Raw genomic sequence first — 13,418 nt, 5'->3', positions numbered from 1 at the left:
TATTTGAATTTCTTAGTTCAATAAATTTTGTTTTGAACAAAAATCGTACAAGTTTTTTTTATTAACTAGCATTGTCCACGTTTCATGCCCGTATAGGCTTCCTGGCTTTATGAGCGTTTTGTACATGGTACGTTTGATGCAGGTGTGAATCTTTTTTGACCGCAGCTTTTTGTGGAGGCTATAGTAGTCCCCGACTTCCACTGATGATGCACCTCCGTATTTCACGACTAAAGTTATAGTCAGCCGTCAGCAAGGGTTCATGGTAGACGAACTCGTCGTCCACCTCGAACGTATCCCCGTCTATCGTAGCACTGCTACCTATGCGATCCCTGTCGCGCTCGGCTCCACCAACTAGCGTTTACTTTGTCTTTGTCGTATTCATCACCAGTTCAACTTTCGCGGCCTCGAACGAACCCTTCACACAATTTGCACACCTTCCATCTTCGTGAGCTTCCCGAGAAAGCTGTTCTCGTCCATGATTTTCCATAGCTTTACGCGGTCGATACTATTGTATGCCGCCTTAAAATCGATGAAAAGCTGATGCGTTGGGACCTGGTATTCACGACATTTTTGGAGGATTTGCCGTACAGTAAAGATCTGGTCCGTTGTTGATCGGCCGTCAACGAAGCCGGCTTGATAACTTCCCACGAACTCGTTTACTACAGGTGACAGACGACGGAAGATGATCTGGGATAGTAATTTGTGGGTCGCATTTAGAATGGTGATTGCTCGAAAGTTCTCACTATCCAGCTTGTCGCCTTTCATATAGCCCCTTCCTTCCACTCCTCCTGTAGCTGTTCTGTTTCCCAAATTGTGCCTATCAGCCGGTGCAGACAAATGGTCAGCCTCTCCAGGCTCATCTTTATGAGTCCAGCTCCGATACCATCCTTACCAACAGCTTTATTGTTCTTGAGCTGGTGAATGGAATACTTAACCTCCCTCAAAGGGGGGGCTGTTTGGTTTCCATCGCCCGCAGTACTGACGAAGGCATTTCCTCCGTTGTCCCGTCCTAGATTGCCTGTGCTCTCAGCGTCATTCAGGTGTTCATCGAAGTGCTGCTTCCACCTTTCGATCACCTCACGCTCGTTCATCAAAATGCTCCCATCCGGGATGCGTTGAGCTTCTGATACAACTTACGCGTTTCTTGAGACTGGCACAGCTGTTCCATCTCCTCGCACTCCGTCTCCTCCAGGCGGAGGTCATACCGGGGCCATCGGTTCTGTAAGTTGCTAACGACGGAGAGTTTTAGGCGCAGTTTAACCATCACCAGATGGCTCGAGATAGTGGTCAGAGTCGATGTTAGCGCCACGATAGGTCCTGATGTCGATAATGTCGGAGAATTTCCATCAGTCGATTTGTGATTCTGTCTGCTGTGGTGATCTCTAGGTGTATCGGTGATCGGTGTATGTGGTGATCTCTATGCTGGAAGTAGGTGCTACGGATGGTCATGTTCTTGGAGGCGGCGAAATCAATTAGTCGTAGGCCGTTTTCGTTCGTCAGCCGGTGGGCGCTGAACTTTCCAATAGTCGGTCTGAGGAGAAATCCTGGCCAACCTGAGCGTTTAGATCTCCTATGACGATTTTGACTTCGTGGCTTGGGCAGCTGTCGTACTCGTGTTCGAGCTGTGTGTAAAAAGCGTCTTTATCATCATCAGGGCTTCCGGAGTGAGGGCTGTGCACGTTTATTAGGCTAAAGTTGAAGAACCGATTTTTTGAGCCTCAACTTGTACATTCTCTCATTGATCGGCCACCACCCGATCTCGTGCCTCTGCATATCACCCAGCACTGTAAAAGCTGTTCCCAGCTTGTGTGTGTTGCCGCAGCTCTGGTAGGTGGTATGATTACCTCTAAACGTTCGCACCATTGATCACTTCCAACACACTTCCTGCAACGCTACAATACCGAACCCGCGGTCCTTCAGCACCTCGGCGAGTATGCGTGTGCCTCCGATGAAGTTGAGAGATTTACAGTTCCACGTACCAAGCTTTCAATCGCTAGTCTCTTTACGTCGCTGTGGTCTTCGCCGATTGTCCCGGTTCGTTTTCTCTCGTTGATTATTCGATGCTTGATTTTTTTTTACGGCTGGCTTGCAGGGCCTGACACCAACCCCCTAGATTTGTGGAGGACCATTCCCCCTAAATGTTCGGAGGACCATAGAGCGCAGTTTAGCTTAGAGTCCTTCTCTGGCCTTCGGACGATGATCAGCTACCCTTGACATGGGGAACAGACGCTGTTGTGAGCCGCTCTAGGTTAGCAGATGCAAAAGCAAAAAACATGTCATGCCGTTCATCGTGCTGATAAGATATAGCAAAAAATCTGTTACTAGGTCCGAATTAGGCCGATCAGAGCAAATAGGTGAAATATAGTGGTCGAGCTTTAATCGATCCATACATACATAAGATAATTGAAATCATACTAAGAATCTCGTAAGAAGAAATGGAATAAATATGTGAAAATCTTAAGGAATTTCGGATGAAAAGCACCTTACTCCAGACAAATGATTGCTGTTTAATCTATATTGAATTATCCTTTGCTTACCTTATACTCTAAACGATACCCTAACGTCTCTTGCGACCGACAGCTCGTTTGCTGTGATTTCTCTTGCCTTGTCCGCCTTTTGGCTTCTTCCGTCCAAAGCTACCCTTACCCTTACCCTTACCTTTTCCTTTCTTCTTTCCTCCTTCCTCATCGGCAGCTGCTTCCCTTCTGCAAATAGATGAATATAAAGTAGTGATTTTCTTATACAAGATTAAATATCGTCAAACATACTCTGCTCGTGCTTCGGCTTTCTGCATCGAAATGGCTTTCTCGACGTCGATCTTGGGCTTCTTGTTCAGCACCTTGTTGACAATTTCCAAGTTTCGTTTCTTTTCGCCCGGAATCGTGACCGGTGCCCGCTTCCGTTTCCTTCCTGGCATCAGTTCTTTAACGCCAATACCTCGGGCTTGTTTTTCGTTGGACAGTTTCTCCTGGAAAACGCCCACCGAGGCGGTGGACGCCTTAGCTATGTTGGCCGCAGTAACGAGCTGAAAAAAAAACGGAAGATGATAAATAGTATCAATAGTACAGTGGTTTTCAACCTTTTTTGTTCCATGCACGCTTTCGTGATTCCGTTTATTAATCGTTTGGAATTCTATGAGTATCTCCGAGAAGGTGTTTCTGTAAGAATTTATGACATTTCGATGGGATTCCTGCAAATTTTGGTGCGATGCTTTGAAATTCTTTCGAAAATCTTTGAGAATCCGTTGATTTCCTACTTGGGATTGATTTGCGTTGGGATTGCTGATGGAATCTTTAATTGTAGTATAAACTTTTTGAACGTCGTTGAATATCTACTGCAGGGTGGCCACCGAATTTCGATTTTGAAATTCCCGCTTTTTTCCCGGTTTTCCCGGTATATTTTACTTAATTTTCCCGGTTTTTAATCCATTCTTTCCAACGACTTTAATAGACTTTTTCTATATCGTTTCTATAAAAAGTACTGCAATATGCAAACGATTCAAAAATTTTTACTTATTTTTTTTTCTTAGTAATTTGATTGTTTCACTATTGGAATAATAAGTTAACTATTAGATTGTTCTAATCTATATAGCATTTTATCCTGAAAACTATGACATGGTATAGTATTTATCTGAATCGATTTGTCTCGTGTTCGTCGAAAATCAATGAAGCCCTGGAGCTATCTATCATGAGAAAGAGATGGTTAATTGTGCTAATAAAACAGATCCTACTCTTGACACGACAGGAGTTTAATTTGAATGCTATTTGAACCATATTTACCAACAGGCCTTTAAGCCAAATTTAAAATTTTCAACTTCAAGTTTGAGGATCTAGAGAACCTGACAACCGTTCGCGTTGAATATTTGATGGATTGGTTGCATTCTGGTGATTATAAAACGATCAAAATTTTAGCTCAGAGCTCTGTTGAGAACCAAATAGACTCGTGCTCTTAAAATTGTATGGTTTGGCTTTGGTATATAATCACCTTAAGCGCATCTTAATGCTGAATTTCAGATAATATGGCCGACAAAAGCCCCAGGTGTCTAAGTAAATCATCAAGATGCCCAAGTAGTTCTTTAACGTAATGTAAATTATTTCAATTCTTAAACCATTGAATTTTCTTGTCTAAAGCAAATAAGTTCAAGGTATGGATGAAACAATTCCGCACATGTAGAAGCACTTACATAGGGCTCACTCACAATTTTAATAACACCGAAAATCATCATTTTTGACACCCATCCACCCTCTCGTAATGCTTTTTGTATGGATATTGTACACATTTTATATGCGCTGTAACAGCTTGATCGTTATTACTTAAAATCGCAACATAGTACAAATTAAATAATTAATGTTTGAAATTATTTCGAAATTGCGGATGCCATGAGAATGTCATTAAACATAACTACTTTCTTTAATTTATTTTGGAGGTAATTATGCAGATTACAGCTTGAAGATGTTCGTTCAAAACAATTTTCCCGGTGATCTTCTCAAATTTCCGGTTTTTCCCGTCTTTTTCCCGGTGGATTCAAATTCCCGTCTTTTTCCCGCTTTTCCCGTTTTTCCCGGTTCGGTGGCCACCCTGTACTGGATTCTGATGGGAATTTCTGTGATATCGGTAAGGATCTTCATATTACCAGTCACTACAATTCCCAAAAAAAATATCAACAATCCTATCTGGATTTCTGAATTTCCAATAGATAGAATTGATTAAAGCTTTTTAACGAATCGAATGCAACACAAGATTTTAACAAGAAGCTCAGCAATCTTACTGGATTTATAAGTATTTTTAACGAAATTCTTAAAGAGCTTCCTACCAGAGGTCCAATAAAATTCCTTTATTCAACTAATATCATTAGAACTAATTGTAACTTAAAGAATTCTTTGAACTGCCAGAAGTCCTACCGCAATGAAGAGAATACCACAAAAATAATCCCATATTCATCATCAGAATTTAACATGCTGTTAGGGTGATTGTAAAACTAAGTCAAACTTCGAATTTTCATGTTCACAGGTCTAGAAAACCTGACAACCGTTCTTTCTTTCTTTCAACCGTTGATAATGTGATCGATTGGTTGCATGCTACACGGGAAAAAATTCTGTGGTAAAAATAACTATTTTAGCTGACTACGCCAATTCTTAAAACTACCATGGAAATTCAGACCAATATACTATGTTTACGGTACACCCCACCGCATTACTGGTACATTTGACAGTAATATTTTACAACAATCTGATTTCAACTACAGACATGGTAAAATCAAGCGCATTTCTGGTCTGCTGAAAATTGCCGGTGCGAGCGCTTAAGTTAACCCCCTAGAATGGTAGTTTTTACCGCACAATTTTTTTGCGTGTAGTGATGATCATTCGATCAAATTATCAGCTCAGTGCGCTGTTTGGTTCTCTAGACTAGTGCTGTTGAAAATGCGAAGTTCGGTTTCGGTTTATAATCATCCTAAATATTCACTGTTAAGGTGAAACAGTTTGGAATCAACTTCTAAGATTGCACTAAAACTTCAAAGGCACAAATCTCACGAAGAAAGCATCTAACAGCAGTGCACTTTTTATTTTGGCTTTGTGCACTAGCAGAAAGCTTAAAATAAGAAGATCAGAAACGATTGCCAACTATTTCTCCAGTTTAGTGCCTTTGAAAACGTGAGTAGGGCAACAAGTCGGCCATTGTGCCGGCCATCTTTGGATTCCGAGATGTTTCAAAATTCTACCGCAAGAATCTCAGTACGAGAATTTAAAAAGGCCAGAAAATGTATGGCTAAATACAGGCGTTGGCGAAGTTGGAAAACCATACAGAATTTATTTTAATGTAAAATCATTAGCTTAGCTTGGACTGACAACACAAATCATGCACATAAAGTGAATGCTAGCAAGTTTGCACTACAAAACGTAAAAAATTGCATCACCTACATGACTTTGTGCGAATTGTCGGGTAATCGGTTACGTCATCCATCTTGTGATTATGTGATGCATAGCTGGAATATTCATGCTAGTAGTATGCTTTCATGCGATTTGCAGCATGCCGATAAATATGCTACGAATCTGGCATTCCCTTGTGCATGATTTCACGCTGCATTTTACATGGATTTTTATTTTTGTGCAGCATCAGTTGGCAATTCGCTGCTACATTGGAGATAATAAACTATACAGGAAGAATATCGCTGGCGTCGCTCTTTCATATTTTGCTGGTGGACCTTTTATCTGACATTCTCTTAATGTACATGATTTTACATCAAAAAGTTTTTCTGTATGATTTTCCGTTTTTGCCAACGTCTGTGTTTTTATCAAATTTTGGGAGTTTAGCTTGAAAGCTGCATCCTTTGTTCAATTTTTTCAATTAGCTTGAAGCGATGAACGTTTCAAGAGAAGCTCACTCCACTATATCTGCTAGCAATCACCGGTCGTCGATAGACATTTCGATTCTTTTCTGCTAAAGAAAGATCCGATTGTATGCCAAAGACTATGGCTCATGCTTTTCAATACAGCTGGAAAAACATGAACTACACCCAGCACCATAGTACGTAACTATGAGGAGGACCGGAAGGTTTGATGAGCAATCCCCACCATCTCGGTAAAAGTAATTTTGCATGAAGCAAAAAAATTAAATATTTTTCTTTGGGTTAAAAAAGTAATCTGGGACTCATGGTCTCTTCGTTGGCATCAAGACCGAACAACTTTTGCTAGGAAAATAAACCCAATGTTGAACGATGGGACGACCCAGCATCACGGAGAGACCAAATTGTCCTTTCCAGACTACGCACGGGACATACCAGACTCTCCCATAATATGGGAGCCAATGGGGACGAGTTCAGAATATCGTGCGAAACCTGCCACACCCACAACTCCGTCGAACATTTCATAGCCAGTTGTCCTAGTCTGGAGCTTTTACGAAGAGAACACGGTATTGTGTGTGTTCAAACAACACTCAGTCAAGATGAAGATAGCCGAACTAAGCTGCTTAAATTTTTGAGGGATGCTAAAATTTATGACGCAATATAGACCAAACGCGCGAAACATAGAGCCCCGAGAGATATCCTCAACTGCAACAATGAATGCCGAAAAAGCAACACGGAGACAAACAGATACAGACCCCGCAAGCACCCGGGTATGAGATGGACATCGGTACACCGAAAACATTTGAAATGTTAACATTGAAGAACCAGAAGAGAAAAATAATTATGTATTTTCAAAAACTGTTAGCTCCCCATCCCCCTGGTTTTTAACCAGGTTTCACTTTTCCTAAACAACCCCACTCTTTCTATCAATATGAGATGAACCAGCCTAGGGCTGAAAGTCTCAATAATAAAGAAAAAAAAATTTCTTTTTAAATTTTTGTCAATGCGATTTTTAATTGTTGATTTTTTCGGCTATTTATTAGTTTGGATATGTAGCTCAAAGATCAATAAAGAAAAAAATACACTTTTTAGCAATGAGGAAGTCATGTCCGTGTTGCAATATTATACTCGACGTAGAGCAAAATCAGCACGGCTGGTCTGTTGCCAAATCATTCCATTTTACTTCCGCTTATCTCTCTATAAAGGATCACTAGTTTTGATCAATAGGGTCCTAAAGGCCTGTCCCAATTTTAGAGCCAAACGCTTACATTCAGGCCAAAAACACATGTTTACTGAATGTTTTAATGTTTTTATTTTGTTTAAGTCCAAAAATTGGACTCCTTGGCTTAAACTCAAATTTTGGGTGTATTTTGCTTTCCGTGTTCCTTCCGAAATGTCAGATAGGAACAACCCCAGTGTTAAAACTAAAAGCCCTGTGGTGTTTTTGTCGATTAAGCGAACGTCAAACATGAACAAAAGTGTCAAGGTTCATTTATGGACCCAATTTTTAAATTAAAGTTTAAATATGATGTAGCCGTTATTTGAGCGGAAAAAATTGCTAAAATAGTTGCAGTAACATGGTCTTTCGTGTCATTGAATAAAAACAAGATTTCATTAAACATTTTAACATGTTTCAAGACTAACAATTCAAAAGGCCTCATCTCCAAAAAGTAAACAATGAGAAAAATGCAATCTTGTTTTGTCAAACAATAAATCAAATTTAAATTAAAAGCATTGTATGTTATTTTATCGTCCAGAAAGTCGATGGATAAACTGATTTATAGCTATGAATATTCATTACTATAATTTTAGCAAAAAATCCTGCTAAAAAAACGAGTCAAAGGAAATGAGGCTTTTATTTCCCCAAAAGCTGTGCAGCCCTTTTCATTTGTGCCCATAGACGCCGGCCGACGCTGATGAGGCCTGTGAGTTGACGCCTTTGTTTACTCTAAAATGTGTTGAGGCTAGCGATGGGCGATTTTGAATCGATGTTCCGAAAATCGATTTTCTCGTTCCGATTAATCGATTTTTTGAATCGCTCCGTAGTATAACCTGCATCTACTTAGTGAATTTGGAACGTTTTTCGCAATCTACATTGCAATTTTGATGTTTGTTTAACAGGCCTCAACTCGGTTTCCGTCAGATATAGAAATGAGGCCTTTTTGAGAAAAGGCCGCATTTGCGATGAATATCCTGGTTAGCGGAAAATGAGATGGGGCCTTTTAGAAAAATGTTATTTTTTCAACTTTTATGCATATTTTTAAATGACTATTGTATGTTTTAGTAGGAATAGGCTCTTATACACTGAAATCAGCAGAAAACCGATTTTTTTACATTTTGGACTTGAGGCCTTTTCAATTGTTGGTCTTGGTTTGTCCATTCTTTAAGATCTGGGCTCACAGTGACAGTTCGTGACAGCAGAAGTTCTTCGGATATTACATGCCTTGAAAAATGGTTTTCTCTAGTAAATTTCATCTTTTTATGCGGGTGACCATCTTGCCTCGCAGTACAGTGGGAACTCACTCGTTGGGGGTCCGCTACATGGAATTGCTCGATGGTTGGATGCTCTCTGGTTGGAAAATATTCTAACTAAAATTAATAAGCACTCAAATGTCAAATTGACTTTGACGTCTGAATGCATTCGCACTAAAGTCTCTATATATAGAACAAATGTGCATGTATATGTGCGTTTCGTGACGATTTGTTCTCCAGATGCGTGAGTCTTGAGTATTTTTACCAGCTGTCAGTCGTTCCAACTAACGGGTCGGATTGGCTAGTTGGAAGGCAGTCGTATTCCAACCAGCGACTCCCCGCTGTAATATTTGAAAAAATGTCGTGACCTCACGTAAAAATTTGATAAAAAAAAAAGTTCAAAAAATGTTTATGCCAAAATATCTACTCATTGCCTTTCGAACGAACCATAGAGCGTTTCATTTGGACATGAATTCACAGAGCTATCGACAAATACTTCTGTATGTTTTTAATAGGTGTACCCAATTTTTTGCACAGGATTGTAAATTGACTAGAGTTGGTTTGGTATCCTTTAGCAGGTTCGCGTATTTCGACCTCAACTGAAGGCCTTACTTCAGTTTCGTGTACTTGACTCGAAATATCCTTCAAAGGATATAAATTTTAATGGAATTACATGGTATGTATTATGCCTTTTATAATAATGAGTATAATAGGTACACGCAGAGAAAACAGACCTTTTTGTTTCAAAAATAAATATTATTGAAATATTTTTTAAAAATTACAATTATTTTTGTTGAATACAAATAATAAATTTTGTTGATCCAAAAATTTAAATTGTTGTTTTTGCACCAAACTGATGGGAACATACGTTGCGTAGATTCAATGAAATATTTGTTTGATTGTTGGCATAATCTGTTTCGTTTTCAAAAAAAGTTTTTTGGTTTTAAAAAAACTCTATTACTTACACACATATTTATTATATGAGAGTGTGTATGTTTTGTTTTCGCTATTATGTACGCACGGCTTGTCAGACGCCATTTCCATGATTTCAAACAAAACTCAAAATGGATTCAACAGAAGAAGTTTTGGTTATGGAAGTTGAGGAAGTTAGTGACGGTCAATTTTTTGCTGAGTTTTGGACTCTCTGAAGAAATTATCAATCGTCTTCTGGGTAAGAAATTGTCTTGTTTCCATGTAACTATCTGATATACCAACTTATACGCATTGTTCGATTGTTTCTCTCTAGAAAATCAATACTATCTTGAAATTCTGAAAATCCTGGAACGGAAGGAAATTGAAGAATTGATACCGCCGCCATCTCTGGTTGACCGGACGAATTGCATGCATAGATTGAATGTTTGGAGAATTTCACCAGGTATAAATAAACGGATGAAATGTTTTAACAAAAGGAATAATAATTGTATTTTTCTATGTATCATAAGATTTCCACAGATTGTTATTCAACCGCATCACCGGTGGTAAGAGAAAGTAATTCTGAATCCATCACTCGTGAACGGTGCACTGCAAATTACTTGCTGACTGCGTCTACAAAATGCCGAAATGGCTAGAGTAATGTTATTAATCAGAGTTCATAGGAAGGCAATAACTCATCTGGTGATTATTTCTAAATCAGATGTAAATAAAATCCAAATGGAGAGAAAATATTCTTTTTATTTATGATCATTTCAAATGAAATAGAAAATAATGAAAATACATCCTACATAAATAAAAAAATAAATATTGAATCAAAAGTGTACTTTTTTGTTTCTAAAAATACTTTTTTTGGTTCAAAAAATATAAATTTTTAAAACAACACAGTTATTTTTTAATTCAACATAAAATACTGTATTAACAAATATATTTATTATGAATTCAAAAAAATAATTTTTGTTCGTGATGACGACTGATTCTAGAAACAAAAAAATATTTTTTTGAAACAACAAGGTTTTGTTGTTGAATTCAAAAAAATATATTATTAGCCGAGAAATGATAATTTTTTCTGTTGATTTCAATACAGAATATTATTGATTTAAAAAATCATTTCTTTGCGTGTAGTATCAAATTCGGTTTTCATTTACTTAGATATTTCACTAAACAGCTCAAATATGCGAACAATTTCCTCTAGGAAAGCCAAATTCTTCCCCAGTTGAAAACCACTGAATAGTAAGACCGTGTTGAATACATACCTCTTTAGCCGACGCAGATTCCGGTCCCAGGAAACCAGTGCGCGGCGTCTGAATCTTCTTGGCCCGCGCAATATTTCTCATTCGGGAGATCTCGTTCTTGGCTATCCTTTCGATTCGCAAATCTCGCTTCTCTGCAAACATGTCCTTGTTGGGGTCGGCATTCTGTGGCACCTCTATGATCCAATCCTTCTCCTTTTCGGCCTTAAACCGCTGATATCCGTAGGTTGGAACCCATTTGTCCAGCACCTCGTCGTACACCTTCTTGTCGCGGGTTCGCTTTTTAATACCCTTGGCCTTTGCAATCTGTTCCCATTTGGTGAGTGGTTTCGGCACTGGCAACTTCCGAGCACGGGGCAGAACCATTCGTGCTGCCGGTAGTTTTGCAACTACGGATTCCTCTTCCCTTTCCGTTGGTAACTCCCATATACTGTTGATCAGCAGCTGTGTATTGTCCCTGGTCAGGTCCAGCAAGTATTGCTCTCGGTCGCTTCTGGAAGGATTCATCAAGCTTAGCAGGTAACAATAAAACACGAAATTCATTCCGTAACTTACTTGAACTTATCATCGTCGAAATAGTTTGGATCCGTCACCATTAGGTGCCCCTCATCGACTACGGCTTCCAGATGCTTTTGTACGGTTATGGGTTTATATTTCTCCAAATCCTTTTTCTGCTTCTCCAAAACTTCCTTTACTATATCCATTTTAAACCGATTCTAGCACGAATAACGAGCAAACATCCAAAAATTTCAGTGATTTCCAACAAACACGTTTTCTTTCTGCTGATGGATATATTCGCGGTGCTCTGTGTGTTTATGTCTCTCGCCAGCAGCACGAGCCGAGATGTCAAACTGGTAAACATAACCTCCTTCTCATCGTGAGAGTAAATTTGAGGTACTAGAATGCTTTCTGGGGAGTGAGTTAGCCAGCTCAAAGTACCTTCATACACAGGTACCCGATTCCCGAAAATTTGCTTAGCTCACATACAAATAGTCACAGAATTACTAAAGTTCATGCATTAATGACCATTTTCTATGTGCCTCTCTTTTATTCTGCTGTGAATTTCTACACTAAATGTCATTTCGCCTGGGTTGAAGCTTAGCGATGCTTCAACCCAGGCGAATTGACAAATAAAATTCCCTGCTGACACTGTAAGACCAAAGTACCCTTTAAAGGGTAAAAAAGTACCCTCTTTGAGAGAAACTAGTTTAACTCATAAAAAGAGTAAAGGGCCTTTACTCTTTAAAGCGTAAACGGCTTGTACGGTAGATCAACGAGTAAATTTTACCCATTATCCAACATATTTTGTAAGAATCAGAGTAAAATTTACTCTTTTTTGTAGATGAAAATCTTATTTAATTTTTATATTCATTTTCATAGAATAACCAACAGTAAAACCAAAGACAAATTAAAGACCTCCATGTCCCTTGCAGTTGCCCAAAATTTTATGGCTCATAAGGTAATCTAGAATGTCGTGAAAAGTGTACTGCGATCTGTCAAACATGGGTACCTTTTACACTACCGAGGGACCAAATGCAGTACTAGAAGTGGTACCCAATCTGAGCCCGAGTGTGACGGACCTGGTAAAACCTTATAAATATAAACAAATTTATTCAATGCATAATAAAATATACTATTCCTATCAATATCTCCATGCATCCTCTTCATCCATCAGGGATTGAGTTTGTTTTGGACCTGTAAAATGGCGCTGGAGATTCTTGTAGAGCAAAGAGCAGAACATTCACACGGGATGTACTCTGCAGCCAAAGTATCCTGTAAAATCGGATTGTTTTATACACTCAAAAAATTCAAACGTCATTGCTACGTGAAAAATTACGTAGATCATTCCAAATTCATTTTACCTCCACTTCACCTGACTAACATAAAGATCACTAAAACATCCATAACCACCAAATAGTGACTCGGTAATGTTTACTGAGGTTACCTATCGCGCTTACGTGGAATTCACGTAGGTGCCTGAGTTCATTTTGACATCTGCATAGTGTACATATATTCGGTGTTGAGCTCAAATCCTAAGATGGCGTCCGCTTGATTTTTGAAGAACTTCAGAAGCTGCTGCTGCTTTAAACACTGTGTAAAATTGATTTCAAGGTAAATATTCTTTGAATACCGATGCATCCCTGCATTACTTCATATTTCATACGTGATTTATAACCTCTATCAATTATAGCACGCGAAGGCTACAACAGGACAGACCAAACTCACAAAATTGGGGAAACAGGATTCAAAATGCTCAGATTGACAATAAAAATATCATAATCTTTTAAGTTTGTACACATTTTCCAATTGGGTATTTGTTTTCTTCCAAAGCCTATTAGAAATAAGATTGGTCTCTATTACAGTTAAATTTAATGCAAAACCATCTAGGTCATATTGAAACGCTTCGTAAAGGCTACCGG

At 38.8% G+C, this 13,418-nt stretch overlaps 1 protein-coding gene across 1 annotated transcript; it reads right to left on the bottom strand.

Moving 5' to 3' along the window:
- Nucleotides 1-2,497: 2,497 nt before the first annotated feature.
- LOC5575941 (ribosome biogenesis regulatory protein homolog) lies at nucleotides 2,498-11,853 on the bottom strand. The gene is made up of 4 exons (XM_001662243.2): nucleotides 11,554-11,853; nucleotides 11,002-11,491; nucleotides 2,769-3,025; nucleotides 2,498-2,705 (listed from the first exon to the last, which is right to left on the bottom strand). Exons 1-4 carry the CDS (start codon nucleotides 11,700-11,702, stop codon nucleotides 2,558-2,560), a joined length of 1,044 nt encoding a protein of 347 aa, XP_001662293.1. The 5' UTR covers nucleotides 11,703-11,853; the 3' UTR covers nucleotides 2,498-2,557.
- Nucleotides 11,854-13,418: the final 1,565 nt, after the last annotated feature.

This window comes from Aedes aegypti, chromosome 2 (genome assembly GCF_002204515.2).
Source record: "Aedes aegypti strain LVP_AGWG chromosome 2, AaegL5.0 Primary Assembly, whole genome shotgun sequence".
NCBI lineage: Eukaryota > Metazoa > Arthropoda > Insecta > Diptera > Culicidae > Aedes > Aedes aegypti.
The sequence above is the reverse complement of the archived record's forward strand: the minus strand, read 5'-3'. Positions and strand labels throughout refer to the sequence as shown.